We start from the raw sequence: 25639 nt of genomic DNA on the forward strand, positions 1-25639 counted from the left end.
TGACAGACGGACAGACGGACGGACGGACAGACGGACGGACAGACAGACGGACGGAGGGTAATCCTAAAGTCCCCTCCGGTTAAACAAGTCCAAAACAACCAAAACATTGCAGGAAACTGCAAGAAGTGTGCTATCATGGAGGCTGCCATTTTTTTTTCTTGGCTATATCCCGTACTGAACGGTACAATTTCTGGAAATCACTCGCTATCAAAATATTGTCATTTTCTTGGGTAAAATATTTTGTATTACTTATTATGTAAATGACATATGGAGCTAAAGTGTGTTTACACTATTATACCTATACCAGAAATATTTGCAGTACTTTTTGAGTTATCACAAATATTCTTATATTTCCCATATTTTAAGTCAATTTGTTGCAATGGCAACAAATCTTTCAAGAAAAGGAAGAAAAGGAAAAGACATGCATAATCTCCAGGCAGCCATCTTACCCAATTTCAAGATTGTTAGAAATATTTCATTACTTTTGCTGTTATCACTGGATCCAGTTTATGTGTAAATTAGCCATATTTTTCAGTGTATTTGTTGCCATAGCAACCAAAAAGTTTTAAACATAGGAAGAAAAAGAAAAAAGACGTGCATAATCTCCAGACTGTAATGTAACCATATGTGAAGTTTCATAAAAATATTTTCAGTACTTTTTGCGTTATCGCGGGATCCAGTTTTGTGGACGGACGGACTGACGGACTGACAGACGGACAGACGGACGGACGGACAGACGGACGGACAGACAGACGGACGGAGGGTAATCCTAAAGTCCCCTCCGGTTAAACCGGTAGGGGACTAATAATCCCTGAAATGTATACAATGCCATACAAATACACCAGTATATCTCTGAATTTTTCCACACCTAACAGGCTTCAGAAAAGCTGCATGCAGATAACCATCTGCCATGTTGGGTAAATTTCAAGCATGCCTGTCAACCTTTACTTTTGGGGTTGGGCATTTTAAATTGCACCAACACAATATAGGTCATATGGCAACTTTTTTGGTGGAGGAAGACCTCATTTCAGGTCTGCATTATTTCAGGCACAAACGGGAATCTGAGTAGAATCACCCTAGTACTGTAAAGGAGCTGGATACCTTCCTCACATGTAAGAGTTCAAAGTTCCTGTTGGGATTCGAACCCACAGCAGTGCTGAGGGGGCAAGAAAAAAAAAGTTGGAAGTCTACATCCTTAACCATTTGGCTGAAGACAACCATATCAACCTTTCTTTAAATGGCTGCATCACAGAATGATTGTCTGGCATCATTCATTAAAAATAAAAAGAACCTTGTGTCAGAAGGACAACCCTTAATAGCTTTTCTGCAGAAAGAACCAAGAGCACATCAAAGTTTTGTGGTGTGATGAATTCAAAGTGACTTACTGCCATGATCTGAAGGGTTAACTACCGTAATCATGTTTTGATAAGTTTTTTGGTACAAAATGTAGAAGAATTTATCTTTTTTTTATTATTCATATTGTATCACATGAGGACAAAGGGATTCCAATGACCTGCCAAAGAATTCTTCTAAAAAGCTGACAAAAGTGTTACGCAACAAGAAAAGAGAAGTACTTAAACTAAATTTTAATAGTTCAAGTTTGAATAATTTTTTTCATCTGCATCTACAATATCTTTGGAATATTAATTTTAGTGTGACTTCTTTGAAATTGAAAATGACCAATCTGTAGAAAGTTGCCTGCTTAATTAAATGATGACAAACTTGAATAATCTTATATAAAGTATTGACAAGTTTGAAACAAAGCAAGTCGTATTTAAACAGTTTTCAACACAAGTATATAAATCACTTGTAAAGAGGTAAAACATAATTTAATAACATTACTTGTAAAGAGACAAAACATAATTAATGTACAGTCAGAACACAAAACACCCCCCTTTCTTTCAAATCAACTTAAAACACTTCTAACTCTAGTGATTTTAAAATTGATTTTTTATTTTTTAGTAGCATTAATATTAAGTAACTTTTTTTATGAGATGTCAAAACACAATGACTTGGTTGAGTAATAAAATACAAGATCACTGTTGTGGTCATATGGCCACTTTCCAACATTAATGGTGGAGACAGAGACCTCCGTTTTCATTCCATTCATAGTTTCAGTCATGTGTAGGCACAAGTGTAGAACCAAATTATAATATACTTTTCATAAACTTCACTTCATCAGAGATTTAGACTTTCCTGTCCAGATTCCAGCCAACATTGGTGCAAGTGGTTAGAAGTCAGCAAACCTTTACCACTCTGCCAGATACCCACAACTTTGATTAGTTAAAGAGATTTATAATATCAAAAACATTTTCTTAGCAAAAATTTACAATTAATTTTACCGAGTATTGTCACTTATGCAATGGGTTTGCTTTCCATCCCATTTCTGAGTCAGTTAACATTGCGTCAATGCGTGAAAAAGTGATAATGTATTCATAATAATGTGAGAGTGTAAATCAAAATTTGATGAAAAATTCATAATTATTTACAAAGAATGATTCTAAAAAAGCAAATTACTATTTCTCCAGTTAAAGTACTTGAAGTCTTTATGTACTAGTAGGCATTTATATAACATTTTGACCCGAATGACCCATGAATGTGTAAATATCTTTTACCAGTCATTAATTTTCTTCATGTTCAAATGGCAATATTAGCCAGTTTTTAATGAGAATCTCAAACAATTTTATTTTTCATTTAATTTAGACAATCTACATCGCATCGTTTACAAATTTTAAAACTGTTCAAAGATGATAATGCACAGGAGTTGCTGTACATGTTTCATAATGAAATTTCATGAAAAATTATGTTGGATCGCTGTAAAATCTAATAGTACAAAAAAAATCTATTTTCTTGTTCACTACCAACTTAACAAGTAGACAGGCTTTCTTCCACTTACTGTTTAAGAAAACTTTAATAATGTACATTACATCAAATGAATGGCACCAAAATTCAGCATTGGATAATAACAAAAGCTGTCCTAAAGACTAGGGTAACAGGCTTGCTTAGCTTTTATGTGAAATATTTATGTAAGACATTTCAATATTTTTGTCATTATAGCATCTTTCATTATTCCTCAGGGTTAAAAAAAGATTTCAAACTTGCAATTTGTCTAAAAAGCCTAGTCATGATTATTAAAACAATGATTTCCCAAAGTCTTAATACAGTAATAAAACTAATTTGAGACCCTAAAATACAGAGTAAATATAAACAGACAAACTATGACATAGAAATAAAAGATTCCCCTGTAACTCTTAACATATTCTCAACCTCATGAAAGTCTAGAAAGAATGAAACTGGTAGATGCTAGAATAAACCAGTTTACAAACCATCCTGATGTTTGATGTGTGTTCTCACCTTCTTTTGATTTAAGGTATTAGCACCCTAATGCATTACCTCCGCTTTGAAGAGTATTCAAATAGGCTAGAATTACTGTTAACTACATTGAAAATGAGGGCCATGGGTTCAATCCCCAGAAGGGTCAACTTTTTTTTTTCTTTCTTTTTTTCTTTTAACATTATTTATGTATCTCTCATGTCCCATATGGAAAGAAAAAAGTGTTTAATTTTGAATTTTTAATTTATATAGGTATTTATGGGTAAATTATGCTAAATCTAGTAATAAATATGGAACCTGATATTTTCAAAGTGTAATATAATCAAAACTAGACGGTAAAAGTATTTCATATTTTAAAAGATCAACCAATATACCTTTTTAAAAATTTAGGGAAACTTTGAAAACAGGCACTCATTTTGGTAAATTTTAAGAATTTTTTGAATTAGGCTCCCTAAGTAGAAAAATGGTCAGACATGTGGTAAAAATGGGTGGGGTAGGGTAATACTTTTATACAGATTTCATAAATTTTAAGTAGAAACCATAATTTTGCTTGTGTGGATTGTTAGCTGAATTATACTATTTGTTTCTTACCAAAAATTCATGGGAAAACATTTTTCATTAGAATGTTATTGCAGATTATTTAAAGGTTCCTCATTTCTAAAAAAGGGCCCTCATAACATCCTAGCTTGAGTTCAGAAAAGTGGCCATAACTTGATTTCCGTATGGTAAACTTTGTTTAAATTTTGCATACAGGTGTACTTTAAGGTATACATCTGACCTATGATGTCAATTCTTTAGTTCCTGATAGTGCCCATTAGGGTCCTAATACCTTAATTGTAAACCAGTGCAACCAGTTGTTTTGATAATCTCTGCCTAAGGTCATTGTGATGTATATTGTTAAAATATCTCCATGAATAAAATTGTAAATTCTTTAAAATTTTGTCTTGAACTCTTAATAACTATTGAATAGTGCAGCTTTAAATGAAAGATTAAATATGAACAAATCAAATCAAATACACATAAGTCTCAAATTTAAAATAAAGTTCATCCGCTACATAACATCAAATTGCTGAAGTTTTAGAAGCTGCCTATTATCAGTTAAGAACCAAGTTCCAAATAGCATATTGGCATATGTAATGCTAAAAAAATCACTTGAAATACACAAAGCATTCACTAATTTGTTATGCTTAGATTAACTTAAATTAATAATGCACAAGAACAACTGAACATTTTATAAATATATAACACATTTGAAGTCTTTTATTATATTCATAATACACTGCAACCCCGTTATAACACTCATGTTTCAGTTTAAGGTCTCAAAACCGTTGTTATAAAATTTTGATACCGGACTGATTGACAGAGACATAAGAGAACCTTAACACTATCCTTCACACCTAGTGACCTTCTGCGCTCACAAATGTCCCAATTACGACTGTTTATTCTACTTGACTAGCACATTGAACAAGCTTTATAGCGGATATATGTGCGTTATAAATATACCAGAATTTTTTTCAATAGGCAAAAACTGCATTTTTTTGGGGAGCCAAGGCCTACGAGCATTATACTGAAGTTAGTGTTCAAGGCTTTCTTTTCTTCTATAACAGGGGCCGAAATAAGGCCCCTTCACAATTCAAAATTGCACTTTTTTTTTCACAAAGTGGCGGAAAAAAATTCACAATTTCAAAAGAAATTTTACAAAATATTTGGACATTGCTAACATTCCGTTAAAACATGATTTATGCCCATTTCAAGAACACAGAAATAGATTTAATCAAGTTAAATGGTTTAAGCACATGTTAAGTGGGTTAAAGTACCGACTTGAAGTAGATTTTCCGGTTTCATAATGTTGCTAAATGCCAAATGATATGTTATTTTATGACAAATCATGCTTTTTTTCACAAAATGAACAGGTCCAGGCCCCTTCAAAATTTTGACAAAAAATGCCCTGGCGTTATAACGGGACTCATTGTAACTGGGTAACATTGTATATAGAATGCAAAATATTGTTTCCTCAGCAATCCTATTCTTATGCTGTCAGTATGCATCACATGGACACAAAAATTATCTCTCTAGCAAATTTCTATCAGCTGGATGCTTGCTACAAATAACTTACAATTGATTTAGCTATAAAATAACAAGCCCAGTCTTAAACTAGCACTGCCTCTGTCCTGGCTAATACTGGTCCGGATACAACTTTATCGGCATTAAAGTTCAATGTAATAGTATATAATTAAGTCTACAAGATTCAAGTGAGGCTCCAAAGTAAGGTAGTGATCAGAAGAATCATGTACTTGTAATCGCAAGACAGGGTACACATTGAATTAAATAGGTTCGCAAAACACAGTACAGTGATTTTATTTATCTACTGTCAATGGCCCTCAACAAAATTAGCAGTAACTCAGCATGGGATAACTTGGCATGGGTCAACTAGACCCATTATTAAAAAAAAACTATAACATAATATAATAGATTCTAACTTTTGCCAGTCATTGTCAGTAGTTTTGTGATAATATAATTACTATATATTTACACATAGAAAATATTTGTCTTATTTAATCAGAATATTTCTTAAGAAAAGTTATGAAATAGACCCAATTTTATCATAATTCTTCATTTCCAAAAACTATCATGTTCTTCTTGTCTTTTTTCAAGAAAGATAATGGGTCATGTTCAAATTAGAATTTTTTTTAAATCCCTAATTCATTAATAAGAATCAAGCTAACTTTTATTTCATTTAATCAGTTTCATACCGTGAGATTTTTAAGAACAAAAAAAAAAATATTCAAAAACTCATTAATTTTATATGTTTATTTGTGTTTTACATCACACCGACACAGTATAGGTCATATGGCAACATCCCAGCTTAACTGGAAGACCTCTGGCGCCCTTCTGTTTACATTATTTCAGGCACAAACGGGGACCCAAGTATAACCACCAACATTCCATACATTTTTATATGAATACAAGAAATTTGTTATTTTCAAATATTTTATTAAAACATTTATGTCTATATTAAAGGCCATCTTATTGAAATTCGTATATTAAGAAGATATTTAGAGCACGGTTAACAAGGAAATCATTCAAGTATAGTAATAGACAGGCCTTGGGACAAGCTGACTCCAGTATACACCCATCAAACTTGTTTGCTGGGGTAAAATAATAGCTGTTTCAAATACACAATAGAAATAACTTTGAATTATGATGTTTAACATAGAAAAAGCAAATAAACCACTATGGCAGTACTTACGTATGTGTTCCTAAAATAAGTCTGTGCAAGGAGTAATCTTTACCATCGGGTCTGTAAGTAAAATACAAACTTTTTACAAAAATGTCAAGATTTTATCTTTTCCAACTTGCCAGAGATAAAACTGGAAATATTTCCTTAGGTCACAGATGCCGCCACATATCAATGCTTTGCCATATGTGTCCAGACACCCTAACAATGGGACAAATTTCAACATCACAAAGATCTGAAAAATCTTAGATTATACATAATATTTTTAACCACTGATCAAAAATTTCATTGTTTCCCCAATTGTTTGGAAAAGGCCTAGTGCTGGCTTCTTGTTTGGATGGACGTCGGACTGTGTTCGCAATATCCAAAACATTATAACAGTCATGTTGCTGAAACTGCTTTAAATTGATAAAGAGAAAAGCAAAAGTTCTCTCTCTCGGCAGAGATTATTGACTTAAAGGAGATTGGATAAATTTATATAATTTCCCATTTAAAATTTGATCAGTTAATAGCCGTTGCTATGCATTTGTTCAACTCAATTACTGGAAATTACTCTCATTAGGGTCGGCATAATCTGATTTTGACCTACTTGTCTGAATTTTTTACTTGTCCATATGATATTTATAAACAACTAAATTCTTGTGAAGATTTAATTGTCCGTATAGGCAGCCTGACAACCTGGGCAATTGATTTTTGCCGGCAGCCCCTGCCATATACATCTTCAATAAATAAATTATTACCAATGAACCTTTTGTTTTAAACTATATACATGCTTGTAAATTTACTAAATAAAATATGTTTAAACTATATAATTATGTCTTTATATGTCTTACTATAATTCAGTTTGCCAAGGGTCTGCTCTTGAAAATGAACTTTTTTATTCAGCTACATACTGGAATTTTTTATTTTTGCAAAGGGACTCAAGCATGTGCACCCTCAGACTCCAAGAATGTCTGCCTGACTCACTGAAATATTATGCTTATATTACCTTGAAACATCTGGTAGCCATTGTGCAGTTAGACTTGGCCATTCTAGGGCATGTGTCATCACCAAGTCATATAAAAATGGTGTGTTTTTCTTCCATATTTTGTATTCTTCATTAATCACACGCTCCTCCACTGCATCATCAAAATTCTCTACAAAGACATATGCATTTATCATTAGATATCATTCATTCTACTTAATTCTTAATACACTTTTGAGGCCCTTCCTCCAGCTGAAAATCTACTTGTGGCCCATTACAGTGGTAACATAACCTACTGCAAAAAAGAGATACAACAAATGATTCAAAATTTAATTCAAGTTCAAGCTTAAGTTATGCGATTTTTACATTTGCCGCTCAAGCATCTCAGACACTTAACGACCTGGGGAAAATCGTGGGAGACATACTAATTACTATGGCACGTCACAGCGACAAACCACAGCGGACGGGTAAGAAAATGCCCGCAATCTGCAGTGGAAAATCACATTTAGAATCACTATGATCAATATGGCATATAAATGTTCATGTTCATGTAAAATGAAGTCTTGTTAGAAAAAATCAGTTACACTTAAATATTAATCTGAATAATGTTTGTTTTAAAGTAATACATCTCTATTTTTCAGATTTAATAAAAAAACATATTTGTAATGTATATTAGCTCTACTGAATTTCCCCCAATCCAGGGTTGTCATTAAGAGGCGGCAGGAGGCCAAAATGCCTGTCTCAAATGCATTATGGGCCGCCTCAAAATTAAGAAAACACTCTTTGTTATGCATGATAAAGACAGAAATGACCGCCTCAAGTTCAAAACAAACCTTCTGCAAAAAATGTTAATGACAACCCTGCAATCGGTGAATAATTTTGGTTAACAAAATAGACATTATTAAATATTTATAACATTTTAATTCAAGTACGAAATTTAGGAGGGGGGCAGGGAGGGGGGGGCGGCAAATGTTATTTGTTACAGACGCAATAGTAAATAAAGTCTGCTTGTAATAAATCAATCAATGTTCACCCCGAGAGAGCAAAATGTTGCTGTGGTGATGATATCCTGCAGTGTGAATTTCATCCTATCTTTATTAATATAGATTGGAGAGGTGAAGAGTCTTGTTACCAAGATTATTACTGTTTAATATACATAATCTAAAAACTAAATAGCATACAGTAGAAATTACTTGGATGGGCAAAAGCAAATGAATTCAAATATCTGAATGACAGGGGCAGAAAAGATACATTAAATATAACTTAAGCAGTTCAGAATCTTGACAGTCATTAGGCACATAATTTTTTCGATTTCATTGTAATTTGTAGACATGTACATAGAAAGGGGTCCTACTAAACACTGCTAAGGACTGCTAAGGACCGCTAAGGACTGCTAAGGACTGCTAAGGAGCCACAAAGGACTACTAAAGAGGCACAAAGGACCTTAAAATACCTCCTAGGCCATTCTTATATTACATGGTATTATTTTTAGTGAGAAAAAAAAATTATAATTTTAAGAAAAAAATATGAATTTTTGGTGAAAATTTTATGAGTTGTCGGACCGCTAAGGACTGCTCAGATACACAAAAGACTGCTAGGGAGGCAAAAGGGACCTTAAAAAACCTCCTAGGGCATTCTTATAATACAAGGGTAGTATGTTTAGTGACAAAAAATGTATTATTTTAAGAAAAAATATCATTTTAGTGATAAAATTTATGTTTTTGAAGAGTTGTCGGACCGCTAAGGACTGCTCAGGTGCACTAAACAACTTGCTAGGGAGGCACAAAGGACCTTCAAAATCCCTCCTAGAAACATTCTTATAATATATAGTAGTAAGTTAATAGACAAAATGTATTTATTGTAAGAAAAAAAATATAATTTTTGGTGATAGATAAATTTATGCTTTCGATGAGTTGCAGGACCGCTAAGGACTGCTCAGGTGCGAAAAGGACTGCTAGGCAGGCACAAAGACCCTATAAATATTTCCTAGGGAGGCACAAAGGACCTTAAAATAACTGTTGGGGCATTCTTATAATTCATGGTAGTATGTTTAGTGACAAAAAATGTATAATTTTAAGGAAAAAAAATAATCATTATAGTGAATAAAATTGCATGTTTTTGAAGAGTTGTCGGACCGCTAAGGACTGCTCAGGTGCACTAACAACTGCTAGGGGAGGCACAAAGGACCTTCAAATCCCCCCCCCTCCTAGAACATTCTTATAATATATATGGTAGTAAGTTAAAATAGACAAAAAATGTATTATTGTAAGAAAAAATATAATTTTGGTGATAGAATTTTTGCTTTCGATGAGGTTGCCGGACCGCTAAGGACTGCTCAGGTGCGAAAAAGGACTGCTAGGCAGGCACAAAGACCTATAAATTTTTCCTAGGAGGCACAAGGGACCTTAAAATAACTGTTTGGGGCATTTCTTATAATTCATGGTAGTGATGTTTAGTGACAAAAAAATGTAAATAATTTTAAGAAAAAATATCATTTTTAGTTTGATAAAATTCATGTTTTTGAAGAGTTGTCGGACCGCTAAGGAACTGCTCAGGTGCACTAACAACTGCTAGGCAGGCACAAAAGGACCGTTTCAAATCCCCTACAGAACATTCTTATAATATAAAGTAGTAAGTTAATAGACAAGAATGTATTATTGTAAGAAAAAAAATAATTTTGGTGATTAGAATTTATGCTTTCGATGAGTTGCCAGACCGATAAGGACTGCTCAGGTGCGAAAAGAACTGCTAGGGACCTTAAAATATTTCCTAAGGAAGGCACAAAGGACCTTAAAATACCTGTAAGGGCATTCTTATAAATACATGGTAAAGTTATGTTTAGTGAGAAAAAAATGTATAATTTTAAGAAAAAAATATAATTTTGGTGATAGAATTTATGCTTTCAATGAGTTTGCCGGACCGCTAAGGACTGCTCAGGTGCACTAACAACTGCTAGGGAGGCACAAAAGACCTTCAAATCCCTCCTAGAAACATTCTTATAATATATCGGGTAGTAAGTTAATAGACAAAAATGTATTATTGTAAGAAAAAAATATAATTTTTTTGGTTTGATAGAATTTATGCTTTCGATGAGTTGCAGGACCACTAAGGACTGCTCAGGTGCAGAAAAGGACTGCTAGGCAGACACAAAAGACCTATAAATATTTCCTAGGGAGGCACAAAGGACCTTAAAATAACTGTTGGGGCATTCTTATAATTCATGGTAGTATGTTTAGTGACAAAAAATGTTTTAATTTTAAGGAAAAATATCATTATAGTGATAAAAATTTATGTTTTTTGAAGAAGTTTGTCGGACCGCTGAAAGGACTGCTTCAGGTGCACTTAACAACTGCTAGGGAGGCACAAAGGAAACCTTCAAATCCCTCCTAGAACATTCTTATAATATTTATGGTATTAAGTTTTAATAGACAAAAAAATGTATTATTGTAAGAAAAAAATATAATTTTGGGTGATAGAATTTATTGCTTTCGATGAGTTGCAGGACCGCTAAGGACTGCTCAGAGTGCGAAAAGGACTGCTAGGCAGGCACAAAGACCTATAAATATTTCCTAGGGAGGCACAAAGGACCTTAAATAACTGTTGGGGCATTGTTTTATAATTCATGGTAGTATGTTTAGTGACAAAAATGTATAATTTTAAGAAAAAAATATATTCATTTTAGTGATAAAATTCATGTTTTTGAAAGAGTTGTCGGACCGCTAAGACTTTGCTCAGGTGCACTAAAAACTGCTAGGGAGGCACAAAGGACCTTCAAATTCCCTCCTAGAACATTCTTATAAATATATGGTAGTAAGTTAATAGACAAAAAATGTATTATTGTAAGAAAAAATATAATTTTGGTGGATAGAATTTATGCTTTCGATGAGTTGCCGGACCGCTAAGGACTGCTCAGGTGCGAAAAGGACTGCTAGGCAGGCACAAAGACCTATAAATATTTCCTAGGGAGGCACAAGGGACCTTTTAAAATAACTGTTGGGGCATTCTTATAATTCATGGTAGTATGTTTAGTGACAAAAAATGTATAATTTAAAAAAAAAATATCATTTTAGTTGATAAAATTCATGTTTTTGAAGAGTTGTCGGACCGCTAAGGACTGCTCAGGTGCACTAACAAACTGCTAGGGCAGGCACAAAGGACCTTCAAATCCCTCCTAGAACATTCTTATAATATATAGTAGTAAGTTAATAGACAAAAATGTATTATTGTAAGAAAAAAATATAATTTTGGTGATAGAATTTATGTAATTTATTACTACCAATTGATGAAATTTTATTTTTATTTATGTGAAATGTCAGTAACATTATTATATGAAGATGTTATTATGATTCAGTGTTATAAGTTCATTATTTCCCAGTATTGATAGTTCTCTATGTTAATGTTTCAGTATAAATGGACAGCTGATCATTCATTTAAAATTTATAGAGTCAAAATATTTGTTTAGGACTTTTGTTTTACAAAACAAATTTTAATTATTATCACTTTTTCATTTACTGGGGTCATAACCATATATTAAAATCCTTTTTCTTATGATCTTCTTCCATTTTCTTTATAATAATTATATTGGTCAAGTGATATGACAATGTGCTGGAATATGGAGACAAATACATTAATTCAGGGTGGTTATATATATTTGTTTTTTGGGTTGTTTTTTTTTTTCATTGACTATATATTTGGCCAAAAAAAAATGATGTTCAATAGATCCTTAGACTTTATTGATCTACAGCCTACTTAATAGGCATTCTCTAACAGAAAGTCCCTCCCACTGTTTTGAAGTATATCACCCTATGATTGGCACCCCACTGGTTTTGTAATATATCACACATCCCAATATTTACAATACACAGCTCCCAATATACAGCTTGTTAACTTCCAATAATGTGCCAGCCCCATCTGTATGTATATAGTTAGGATCCTTATCCCACTGTTTTATGAGGGGCTGGGAATTAAGATGATTTGTTTTTTATTGAAGTAAAAAAGAATGATCTTAAAGAATCTATGTTTTTAAACCATTGATTAATTTTAACCACAAATGTCACTTTCAAACCACGGACTTTTTAATTTGACAATTAAATCCGTTGCTTCAACATTCTATATATCCTACTTTAATAGTTTTTCTGTGAATATATAGCCTGATAAGATTTATCATTCTGTTTTATGATTATTCTATTTAAATTTTAGTGCTGAAATATTTCTATGTACAGTTGCAAAGCTAACTACTTCCATATCATACAACATAAGAACAAGATAAGTTTAGTTGTTATTGTAAAAAGAATCATTTGCTCATTTCTGTTACATCTGTCCACTTTTCAGTTCCTTTAAAAAAAAAAATTTATATATATATTTTTTATCACATAAACCCCCAGCGCAGGCGGAAGTGTTATTAAAGCCATTTAATAAAAACGATATTACACTAAGTGTAATAAACACTTTGGACATGACGTTTTTTCATTTGCGCTATATATAAACATAGCGTTACACTATGGGCGCGTCATTGTAGAATTACTCATTTTAACAGTTCACTGTTCTTATTTTGTATATGTGATAAATAGAAATATTATATTTGTGTAGATTTCAATTCTAAATTAATATTGAACTCGTTGAATAAAACAGTATTATGCTCGCCAGAGCTCGCATAATATGATTTTATTCAACTCTTTCAATAAATTTAGTATTAAACTACACTCATTTCAATATCCTCTATATATGTATCCTACCACTTAACATAAGAGCATTTACTTAAAAGACCTAGTCAATTTTCACATCCTATGCAGTCCTGTAATAATCACACCAAAATACATAAAAATAGAAAGATCACAAAACAAAATTAAATAGAATTACTATTTACTCTAATAATTATTAATTTTAGGTCTTTAGTGCCTCCCTAGCAGTCCTTTGTGCCCCTTAGCGGTCCTCCAATTCATCGAAAACATAAATTCTTATTCACCAAAATTATTTTTTTTTTTTAAAATATTACATTTTTTATTTATAAAAACCTACTACAATATATTATAATAATGCCCCTAGGAAGTAACTTAAGGTCCTTTGTACCTTCCCTAGCAGTTCTTTTGCGCACATGAGCAGTCCTTAGCAGTCTGGCAACTCATCGAAAACATAAATTCTATCACCACAATTATATTTTTTTCTTAAAAATTATACCATTTTTTCTTCACTAAAATTAAATATCACTTACCCATATATTATGTGAATGCCCTAGGAAGTAATTTAAGGTCCTTTGTGCCTCCCTAGGCAGTTCTTTGCGCACCTGAGCTCTCCCTTAGCGTCCAGCAACTCATCGAAAACATAAAATCTATCACCACAATTATATTTTTTCTTAAAATTATACCTTTTTTCTCACTAAACATACTACCATAATATTATAAGAATGCCCTAGGAAGTAATTTAAGGTCCTTTTTGCCTCCCCAGCAGTTTCTTTGCGCACATGAGCAGTCCTTAGCGGTCCAGCAAACTCATCGAAAACATAAAATCTATCACCACAATTATATTTTTTCTTAAAATTATACCTTTTTCTCACTAAACATACTACCATATATTATAAGAATCCCTAGGAAGTAATTTTAAGGTCCTTTGTGCCTCCCTAGCAGTTCTTTGCGCACCTGAGCAGGTCCTTTAGCGGTCCAGCAAACTCATCGAAAAACATAAATTCTATCACCACAATTATAATTTTTTCTTAACATTATACATTTTTTCTCACTAAACATACTACCATATATTATAAGAATGTCTAGGAGATATTTAAATGTCCTTTGTGTCTCCCTAGCAGTCCTTTGTGCCCCTAGGAGGTATTTTTAAGATTTCTTTGTACCTCCCTAGCAAGTCCTTAGCGGTCCTGCAAATTCATCGAAAACATAAATTCTATCACCAAAATTATATTTTTTCCTTAAAATAATACATTTTTTTATCTATTAACTTACTACAATATAATATTTAAAAATGCCCTAGGAAGTAATTTAAGGTCCTTTGTGCCTCCCTAGCAGTTGTTAGTGCACCTGAGCAGTCCTTAGCGGTCCGGCAACTCATTTGAAAGCATAAATTCTATCACCAAAGTTATATTTTTTTTTAAATTATACATTTTTTCTCACTAAACATACTACCATATATTATAAAGAATGCCCTAGGAGGTATTTAAATGTCCTTTTGTGCCTCCCTAGCAGTCCTTTTTGTGCCCCTAGGAGGTATTTTAAGATTCTTTGTACTTCCCTAGCAGTCCTAAGCGGTCCTGCAACTCATCGAAAGCATAAATTCTATCACCAAAATTATATTTTTTTCTTACAATAATACATTTTTGTCTATTAACTTACTACCATATATTATAAGAATGTTCTAGGAGGGATTTGAAGGTCCTTTGTGCCTCCCTAGCAGTTGTTAGTGCACCTGAGCAGTCCTTAGCGGTCCGACAACTCTTCAAAAACATGAATTTTATCACTAAAATGATATATTTTTTCTTAAAATTATACATTTTTGTCACTAAACATACTACCATGAATTATAACAATGCCCCAACAGTTATTTAAGGTCCTTTGTGCCTCCCTAGGAAATATTTATAGGTCTTTGTGCCTGCCTAGCAGTCCTTTTCGCACCTGAGCAGTCCTTAGCGGTCCGGCAACTCATCGAAAGCATAAATTCTATCACCAAAATCATATTTTTTTCTTACAATAATACATTTTTGTCTATTAACTTACTACTATATATTATAAGAATGTTCTAGGAGGGATTTGAAGGTCCTTTGTGCCTCCCTAGCAGTTGTTAGTGCACCTGAGCAGTTATTAGCGGTCCGACAACTCTTCAAAAACATAAATTTTATCACTAAAATGATATTTTTTCTTAAAATAATACATTTTTTGTCACTAAACATACTACCTTGTATTATAAGAATGCCCTAGGAGGTATTTTAAGGTCCTTTGTGTCTCCCTAGCAGTCTTTTGTGTATCTGAGCAGTCCTTAGCGGTCCGAGAACTCATAAAATTTTCACCAAAATCATATTTTTTCTTAAAATTATAATTTTTTTTCACTAGAAATAATACCATGTAACATAAGAATGGCCTAGGAGGTATTTTAAGGTCCTTTGTGCCTCTTTAGTAGTCCTTTGTGGCTCCTTAGCAGTCCTTAGCGGTCCTTAGCAGTCCTTAGCAGTGTTTAGTAGGCGCATAGAAAGTGATGGCATCAATGATCATGCACATCTGTGGGGATAAAGTTATATGTTCTTTCTCATACACACCTCCATCTTTATCTGTCATGATTATATTTATTTGCAAGCGGATATTATTGAGTTAAAAGTTGATATTTTCCGGGAACAAAGGCACACGCTCTCCCGCCAACTTCTATCCGCATAATATTGCACACGATTCTACCTAACTAAAATTAGTGGTATTCTTTTTGTTAATCGAACATTCTTAAAAATCATGACCGGTGTAAGGGAAGTAATTCGAGCGGCTTTTTTTTTGAGCCATATTTTTTATAAACGTTGTTCATTAATTTCAACATATTATATAGCCTACATTCATACATACGGAAAAATTCGACTAGGGGGCTTAAGTTTAACCAAACCTCAACCTCCTCCTTAAGGGGTCTAGAATAAACATGGAAAAGAAGTTATATAGCCTACATTCATACATACGGAAAAATTCGACTAGGGGGCTTAAGTTTAACCAAACCTCAACCTCCTCCTTAAGGGGTCTAGAATAAACATGGAAAAGAAGGGGAAAAGAAGTTAGAATTACTCTTAAATTATCAAATCAAACAAAACAGAAAACTGTGGAGTAGCACCTTTAAAGAGTGATAGTCAAACCTTTACTGATCCCAAAATGAAGGCAGACATACTAAACAAACAATTTGAGTCTGTCTTCTCCCGCCCCGAACCATTAAGTCTAAACCAGTCTTGCAAACAATTGCTCACTCCACAAAACTATCCAAAAATGCCATTATACATGTATGTCAACATAACAGGGGAAGGAGTAAAGAAACTCTTTAATTAAAAGTTTAAATCCAAGCAAAGCCTCTGGCACCAACCAGCTGTCCCAAAGGTTATTGAAAGAGCTTCATACTGAAATTGCCCAAGTTCTCTCACACATCTTCTAAATTTCCTTAAAAACTGGTACTGTCCCTCATGACTGGAAGCATACAGTCATTGCCCTGTTTATACGAAAGGCCCAAAAATGTAAAAATCTGGAAACAAAGTGATCCATCGGAAGCATTAATCGCAACAAAATTACAAGAGAATTGCAGATTCGGTTTGATTGAGTCTGTACATGAGGGATAATGCAGAAATGAGGGATAATGTGAAATGCAGCTGATCGGCTTCACCCAGGAAGCTCATGATAGTTTAGAGCAAGGCCAAAAGACCGATGTCATTTTCATGGACTTCAGCAAAGCATTTGATAAAGTCGACCATCACAAACTTCCCCTTAAACTACAAAGACTAGATGTTAGCTAAGAGGTCATTTTGGACAAGGTCATTTTTATATGGTCGCACCCAACAGGTCGAGTTGATGGTCAAAACTCTGACAACCTATCAGTTCTTTCCGGTGTCCTCAAGGCTCGGTCCTGGGATCTTGCCTTTTCTTATCTTACATAAGTGATCTCCCTGACAGTGTTAAGGGCAATGTTAGACTATCTGCAGACGATACAATGGTATGCCTAACAATCAAATCAACCCAAGATGCACAAACCCTCCAAAAGATATCCACAGTCTTGAGATTGGTTCATGAAATTTGACCCAGATAAATGTGAAAAATATGATAAACAAGATCAACAAGGAAAGGCGGCGTCCTTAGTATCTGCCTGAAAAACATCCAGTTGCATTTCCTTATAATTTACATGGTAAACAACTAACATTCACTGAGGTTGCAAAATATTTAGGTGTGACAATAAGTAAAGATCTATCTCGGACCAATCATATAAATAACATAACAACAAAAGCAAATAATTCAAACAAACAGGTTAAAGAAACTGCCTACAAAACTTAGGTAAGGCCCCAGTTAGAATACTGTTCCATGGTTAAGAATTCCGGTGAAATTTTGGATAAATTGAAAATTAAGAACTATCAAGCTTCAACTGTCAGTACATACAATTCTTCTACCCTTAATACTACACTGCCATATAATTTAATAAATGATAAACTAATTTCCCTTATTCAGAAAACCTTTGCACGGAAAAAGTTTTTCCATTTCTTTCATGTCACTCTCAAAAAGCCTTCTTTACAAACTGTATTGTAAAACAGTATACTATGTGGACCTGTGACGAAGTTTGTAGAGCACTCTCTTTTCTTTTAGACAATATTTACATGTATGTCAGGTTTGGTAATACCCTATAAATTAAAAAAAATCATAGGAATTCCTATGGGTACTAATTGTGCACCCCTGGTTGCCGATTTGTTTTTATATTTCTATGATAGTGACTTTATGTTCAGTCTCTCTGAAAATACACAACAAGATGTTATATTAGCATTTAATAACACTTCCAGATACCTTGACAACATTTTAATATTTAGAAAATTCTTATTTTGATCAAATGGTGCTACTGAGCTACATCCTAAGAAAACGAATTCTTGAGTCTATCAAAAACAATTCTATTCACACGAAAATATATGATAAATGAGATGACTTTGATTTTTGCGACGGACGCGCCCTCAGGCGCGTTCAGAGCTAAGTCATCTACACATGGGATTTCGTTGGCTACAATCGCGCAATGTGTCCTAAACCAATTAACAGCCCAAGAAATAGAACATGAATTTGATCCTTCAAAACTCCCAAACTTTGTCTGGATATCTTAATGTCTTCCATATTTAGCCTTTTCAATTTCAAATTAAGTTATCCAAGTTAAAATATGAACGTATATTATTGATAAAAACGTTGTAGTCCCGTAGTATTATTGCGCAATATGCAAATTACTGCTGAAACGATTTACCGCTGTCGAAAAAGTAGGACAGCAAATTATACTACAATAAAGGTGTAACCTCTGAGTTCCAAGACATTATTAGTAGGAAATAAATATTTCTACATTATACAAAACATTATTATTAACAAATCAAAAGTTTTTCGTGACTCTAGGATAACTCGCGCATTAATAAAAGAAGAACTATTTTCGTGACTCATACCGCGGGTTTAGCTGAATATTCAGCAGTTATTAATATATTAGATACAGTACAATGGTTTGTATAACTATCTATTTTTGAAAATGCATGTAAGACACTTTACCGCCATGTAGTCTTTCATGGTAAGGAAGTTATAATATCAGTTCTACTTCCGATTCTTGTGGTTTGTTTACATATTTTACTAGGTCATGATATGAGTTAACCTTCGCTATTCTAAAAATAGATTCTGCTTCACCTGTTCTGATTTTTGGACAGGCGATTAGGAAGTACACATTAAACATGTAATTAATAAACCAGCGGATTACATGCAATACTTTTAGAAATTCTATACAATTGTAAGAAGCAAACAAGTTGAAAATGGAATTTAGTGTGAAGTTGAAAAGGACAACTAAACACTACATAGTGCTTAAGTGACATTTAAATTAAAATAAAAACGATGTGCTCTGGCCTCTACATCTTTACCTTGTAAATAAAAAAAATCTAAGAAATACACTATTAATTGCTGATGATTTTAACCAATTTTTTTAATGAGACATATCCAAGAGAAATAAAAATACAAATGACTTATATTTTATTGTCTGTATGCCCACTATGATATAACACGAAGCAATTCTAAATAGCATTCTCAAATGTATAATGTATTATGTTTGAAGTTTATTTGCCTGGATTTATTCTAGAAATATTTCGTTGATAGTTTTTTTTCTATTTACATATCATTTCTTAGAATAAATCGATAAGAACAATGATTTACAAGTTTGACCAGAGTTTTTAGGCATAAATTTCATTCTGTATTTAAGTGCTTGAAAGTAGAAAATCTGAATTATATCAATTTGGGACACAAAATATATTGATCTACAAATCTCGAACTTGTATGGAACAAATTTTCTCTGTTATATATTTTGTGTTTTGTTTTTGTTTTGTTTTTTTCTAAAAGAAGCCTTAATGTCTCTCCGGTTGCATGTCCGTCGCATTCAGTGCTGCAGCACTTTGATGGTATAGTAAATTATCCACATTTGGATAGAGACTTACCGCATGCAACATCTTACGGGGTTTATATATCAGTTAAGTAGAATCGCTAGAGCTTGTAGCAACGCACGTAAAGGATTTTAACACGTGAAGGATTTTAACGTGCGAAATATTTTCATAACTGGTAAGCAACTCAAATAGGGCTACCGCTTTTATAAATTACGTAAATATTTTACAAAATTTTACAATCGTAACTTCGAAATTCAATAGTGATCTAAATATGAAAAAACAAGATCAACAAGGAAAGGCGGCGTTCAATGAACGCAACCCCCACCCGACCCAGCGACAAGAGCCAGTGGCAAGGAGCCCAGGAGGACCCCAAAAGAAAAACAGGACAGAAACACTTATGCGAGAAGGGATTAACCAGCCCGATTTTTAGGGGGATGTTGTTTACAAACTTCGTAAGATCTTGGGTCATTGTAATTTTTCTGTTGTCTTTACTAAAATTATAAAACGTTTTATTAAAAGGGATTATGACCATGCTATTTTATGACATACCGCATGCTTATATAGTGTTCAACCCTTTTACAGTTGGACGCTACGCTTTCCTCTTTTGATTACATCTGACGGACCAAGTAGGAGACTCCAGGATGGACAGTTCTTAAAGCCTTTTGGGACTGAACTGCCTTAATGTTCGTTTTCTGTCTTGCTTCGTCGGGCCCTTGTAGGTGATCTTCTTTTGCTCTGTCTTCCTTTAAGACATTGAGTACTTTTGTTATGGCCATTGGATTTTCTTTTGTATATTTCTATATGAGCATCTCGATGTTTAACTTATTTCACCTTTTGTAACCATGACAACTGTTAGAATTTCACTTGGCGTGGATTTATTTCATTTACACTCTGTCTCCTTTATAGGAACACGGTGAGGCTAAGAGTGAGGTTTGGTGCACCATTAACCGGTTTAAACTCCCCAGCAGTACTTATGCTGCTGACCGTCCGAGGCGGCGCCTCTATGTATGTCTTTGTTGTTTCATACTATTTTGGTGACATTTTTGTTTGTGTCCCTTGTTGTTTTCTCGTCTACGGTAAGTATATTCCCCTGCCCCTAGTTTTATTTCTTTAATTTACCCCCCCCCCTTCCCTGGGTCTCCTGTCCCATTCCCCTGACTTTGAGGGCCTTTTGTTCAATCATTTATTTGTTATCAGTTACTCATTATTTCTTCTTACGTATCATTACAGTGATTAGCCTGCCCATGATCTGCCTTGTGCCCTGTTCTGTTTTTGTTTGGTGTCTTCCTGGGCTCCTTGCCATTGGTTCTTGTTGCTGGATCGTGTGGGGGTTGCGTTCATTGATCACCGCCTTTCCTTGTTGATCTTGTTTATTATATAATTGGCATATTTGGCAAAAATATCTGGTTTACAAAATAGAACAGGTTCAAAGGTCAGCTCCCAGATATGTATACAACGGCTACAATTACACCAGTAGTGTATCTATAATTGAGTGAACTTAATTGGCAAATTCTAGAGCAGAGGCGCAACATCAGCTCTGTTACCCTCCTCTACACTAAAAACACACTTTTCCCGTGGCCCCTCTCTACTATGTAGGGCCACTTCCAACGGATTGAGTCAGCAAACTTCATACAAATTAATATAAAGAACAACGGAATCCCTAAAGAACGCCCAAAACGACAAAAAGGAACATGTTGCAGACTCGGAATGAAGTTGTGTCACATTACACGTTACCCCGAGCAGTAGAGAGCATGCAAACTTGCCGTCTTGCACGCTGCAGTGGATCTTCAATCATCTGTCAATGCCTGGTGCCTTCTCAACGGCGTGCACGTCCCGAGGGGAAGAGAGAAATGTCTAATGACAGTGTTTGCATGACCCCGATTCCAGTAGTGTTTTGACGGACAAAGATTTATGACCTGCACCGTACGGAAATCGTTTCACGGTCTAAGTCTTTACCAATTGAGCTAACCGGATGGTCTGAAATTTAATGAATTAAATTCATTATACATCAACTTAATTCATTACTATTTCATAGGAATCTACTTTTCACTTGATATAGATCAAATCATTAAAAATTGGCAAAGAAATAGAAGTTAATAGGAGGTGCGTGTTTTCCTTACCGAACTTGTAGTTTTCAGAGGAAGAATTGAAACAAAAAACAAAAACAAAAAATACTTCTGCTAAATTCATTTTATTTTAAAAGTATCAATAGAAAGCTTTTGAAGTAATCTTTTATTTGATACCAAAATCATTAAAACTTATGAAGAAATAAAAACGTTCCTTCAGTGTCATTGAGAAATATTTTAGTACGCTTCACTCGCAGCTCACTGCATATACTTACGTTACTTCAGACGTAAGAACGTGGGCGATAGTGAAACATTTGACCGATGCGCAGGAGAGTATATTTAAGATGCATAATAAACATTTGTAACCGCACCTAATTATAGATATAGCAATTAATAGACTTCAACAAAAACAAAATTGAAGAATTACACAGATTGCCTTTTCATAACTTTAATTACACTTCCAACCAGTTTCAGTTTCAGTTTTTATTAAACCAAGGCATATGAATCATTTTTAAATACCCCCATTAGACCAAATTAATGTTTTTGTTCATTTATCGTACATTATTTGTAAACACACACTTTGATTGATACATTATTAAATGAAATTCAAAGCAGATGGTTCTCAGACTTTGGCTCACTTTATCTTAAAATTAATTTCGAGATATTCTTTTCCTGTTATATATTTTGGTTGTTTTCAATAAAAAATCATATATCTTTGCATGGAGCTCAAAGTTTAACCTTTTCCATATATAATTGATAATAAATAGCAATCCCACGAAGATGTATTTATGATCGATGTGATCGAAAATAAGTTCTAGAACAGTCATGTTTTATTTCTTTTGGATTTTGTATTTTTTAAGTAAACTGGCCACAATTTGATTTACAGGCAATAAATATCGTATTATTGGATATTACATAAATGGAAAAAAAACAATGACAACGAATCCATAATAGGTAAATATTAAAAAAGGAAGCGAAAACTAAAAAAAAAAAAACCAGTAGGCCTGTGTGCAAGTGTTCTTTAAACATGAGATAGATACTTATACACTATTTTGAGAATTTGTTGCCTAATTTTATATGTTTGAAATTTTTTTATTTAGTGGTTTTCAACATTATACAAGAAACTAAACACCTAAACAATCAAGCATGCCTTCGAGTTTGAATTAATCCTGGCATATCCCGTCCCTTAATTTAATTTTTTATGTACAGCTGCAGTACTTACAATTGCGCACCTTTCTGAAAGCATTCCTTTGTCAGAATAATTACATATAGATAAATGAACAGACATACTTTTATAATGGGATGGCAGTGCATGACAGATCTCATGAAGTTTGTACTAATGCGCACATTACTATCGGACTCTAAAGTAACGGTTATGGTACAGACTTTATTATGAGCATTATGCTAATTAGTCGAGCTGTATTGAACATTAACACCGGTTGCAGAGGCTGCTTTACGTTATTTAATTATTACCTAATTATTGACAAATGGTAACAGATTTTTGCAAATTTCATTTTATTTTTCTGTATGCATTTTTGTTTTAACTTTAATAAATTGTAATTTTTCCGAAGGAATTATGTGATTTATTATCTATCTATCTAGATCTATCTATCTTAGTATCTATCTATCTCTGGATACTCACTTATTCTCACGCGAATTGTGAAATTGATGTCGCTGCACACTCTGAACATAATCGATTCAGAAAAACTTGCTTTTTGATAGCTAACGTGCAAAAAGTAAATAAGGGAATTTTTTGATCCATAGACTTCATTGATAACACATTCGATACCAAAATTTTATGAGGGAAGCAATTGGTAAATGTAATGTTCGAGACTGTCGCCATTTTGGATTATTCGTGTTTGAGCTAGTGTAACCCCAAAAACCAATACAATTCCGACAAAAAATTAATTTGTGCAGGATTAGGTATGTCTTCTTATCTGTTTTCGAAGCTTGACCCACTTGAAAAGACTGATCTTTGTCAAATGTAGAATGTTTTAGAACTGTCGCCAAAATTTACTGGCATAGGTAATGTACGCGACTTGTAAATTAAGTGCCGCACATAACTGAAAATAAGTTAGTAATCTAAGTCGTTTATATGCTTATTTACAATTAAGTACTTATGCTACTATAGCCAGACTTATCTTTCTTATGATAAATTCTAAGAATTAACCGAGATTCTATTACTTTGACAGCCTGTGCCAGATGATGACTTAAGCATGTAATGTTCGCTACTTAAAAATTAGTACGTTCTATGCACTATTTCCCAAATAAGGAATTTTTAATAAATGATTTACATTTGGAGGGATATATAATAACCAAATCTTAAAGAATTGTACCCATGAATCTTTTTATATATCTATATACACATATGTCTGTAATGTACGCGACTGTAATGTTCAATACAATAAAAATGTAACATGGCTTTAGTATACTTAATTTTCAATTAACCAGGACTTAAACTAGTCATTTTTGTGTTATACTTAATCATAGATGCAGCATAAATGTATACATCCTTGTATTTTCTACAGTTATAATCAAATTTTCTTAATTTTGTATAAGTAAGGCTTTAGAATCTAGTAACTGAATATCAGATTCTAGTAACTACAAAAACAAAGATGTATTGCGTTTAATATTTATTTTCTTCTAAAGCTAGAACCTGTATGCAAGGTTTTCTTACTGAAATTGTTTAGATATAGATTATAAGTGATATGCCTTTCATAATAGGTATTGTAATGTTCACTACATTTCGTATCGAACATTACGGAATTATTCTGATGGCAATCTATACATTTGTTAATGTTTTCAGCGGTTTTGCTTTTGTTTTGAGGAAATATTCCATAATTATATATTGTTTAAATAAAGTAAAAAGGTGTTTGTAATTTAAATGCGTAAATATATATAAGGCAATATTGTTGATTATCATCTAAATCAGTTTCAAACCCTAATAACGTTTCACCGCGTTAGTAAAAAAACTACTATTATAAACATACATATAATAACTGAAAATATTATCAGATACTATAAACATAGTTGCTGACATGTTTAAAATATATCATCTACAATATTATACACATGATAGCGTCTACAACATATAACAACGATGTATCAAACATTACAATATTAGTATCGAACATTACACGCAGATCTTGAAAAATTTCTTCATCTCTACAGTCATAATATGGTTAAATATGTATTAGAAATAAATAATAATTGCACTTACAAGTGTAGAAGAGGAAAAGACAATGTTGGCTCTTTGTAATTGAAATATTTTAAACTACGTAGGAAGCACATAATAATTAACAATTAAAATACATTTTATCTCAATATTGGCTAGTAAGGTGTCTATTTTGAAATGTTCTGTTCAAATCTTAAAATTTGATGTAGCCTTAATAATATCAAAGGCATGAATTGTAATATATGTATTGTTATTCTGTACGCTGCATATATGCCCACGATCTCAGTAAATATGTTTTATGACATTGATATTAATATAAGAACAGGTATATAACTTCTTTTGTATGCCGGATACATAGTTATACTCGTAATTTAATTCGTTTGTGCAATATTATTTACCCATGCTATTAACTCAAGCTTAAATGAACACACTTAATAATATTAAGTCTAAACTTAAAAAATTATTGTATAATAAAATGATGATAATAATAACTATTACTATTACCCACAACGAATATTTTTACTGGATTACGTAATGTCCGAGACAATTGATGTTCTGTCAAACAGACTGTAACCACAAAATTTTAGTCATGTATTTTGTTTGCAAAGTTTTTTTCCGTCATATTATCATTATTGAAGTAATGTTTAAACAAAACATAAGAACAAATAAATGGAATCATACAAATGAAATCAATCATCAAAAATTCCACATTTTAAATAAACGTACTTTTGTAGAATTGCGTTTTATCGCGATAACT

At 33.0% G+C, this 25639-nt stretch overlaps 1 protein-coding gene across 1 annotated transcript; it reads right to left on the reverse strand.

Moving 5' to 3' along the window:
- Positions 1-6583: 6583 nt before the first annotated feature.
- LOC132745717 (histone-binding protein RBBP4-like) lies at positions 6584-15949 on the reverse strand (the record flags this gene model as incomplete). Its single annotated transcript, XM_060734678.1, is given in 3 exon segments — positions 6584-6634; positions 7560-7707; positions 15793-15949. Coding segments are annotated over 3 exon segments (218 nt in total), but the record flags the coding sequence as incomplete, so codon positions are not given.
- Positions 15950-25639: the final 9690 nt, after the last annotated feature.

This window comes from Ruditapes philippinarum, unplaced genomic scaffold, assembly GCF_026571515.1.
Source record: "Ruditapes philippinarum isolate M1 unplaced genomic scaffold, ASM2657151v2 ctg1107_1_1_1_1, whole genome shotgun sequence".
NCBI classification, from domain to species: Eukaryota; Metazoa; Mollusca; class Bivalvia; order Venerida; family Veneridae; genus Ruditapes; species Ruditapes philippinarum.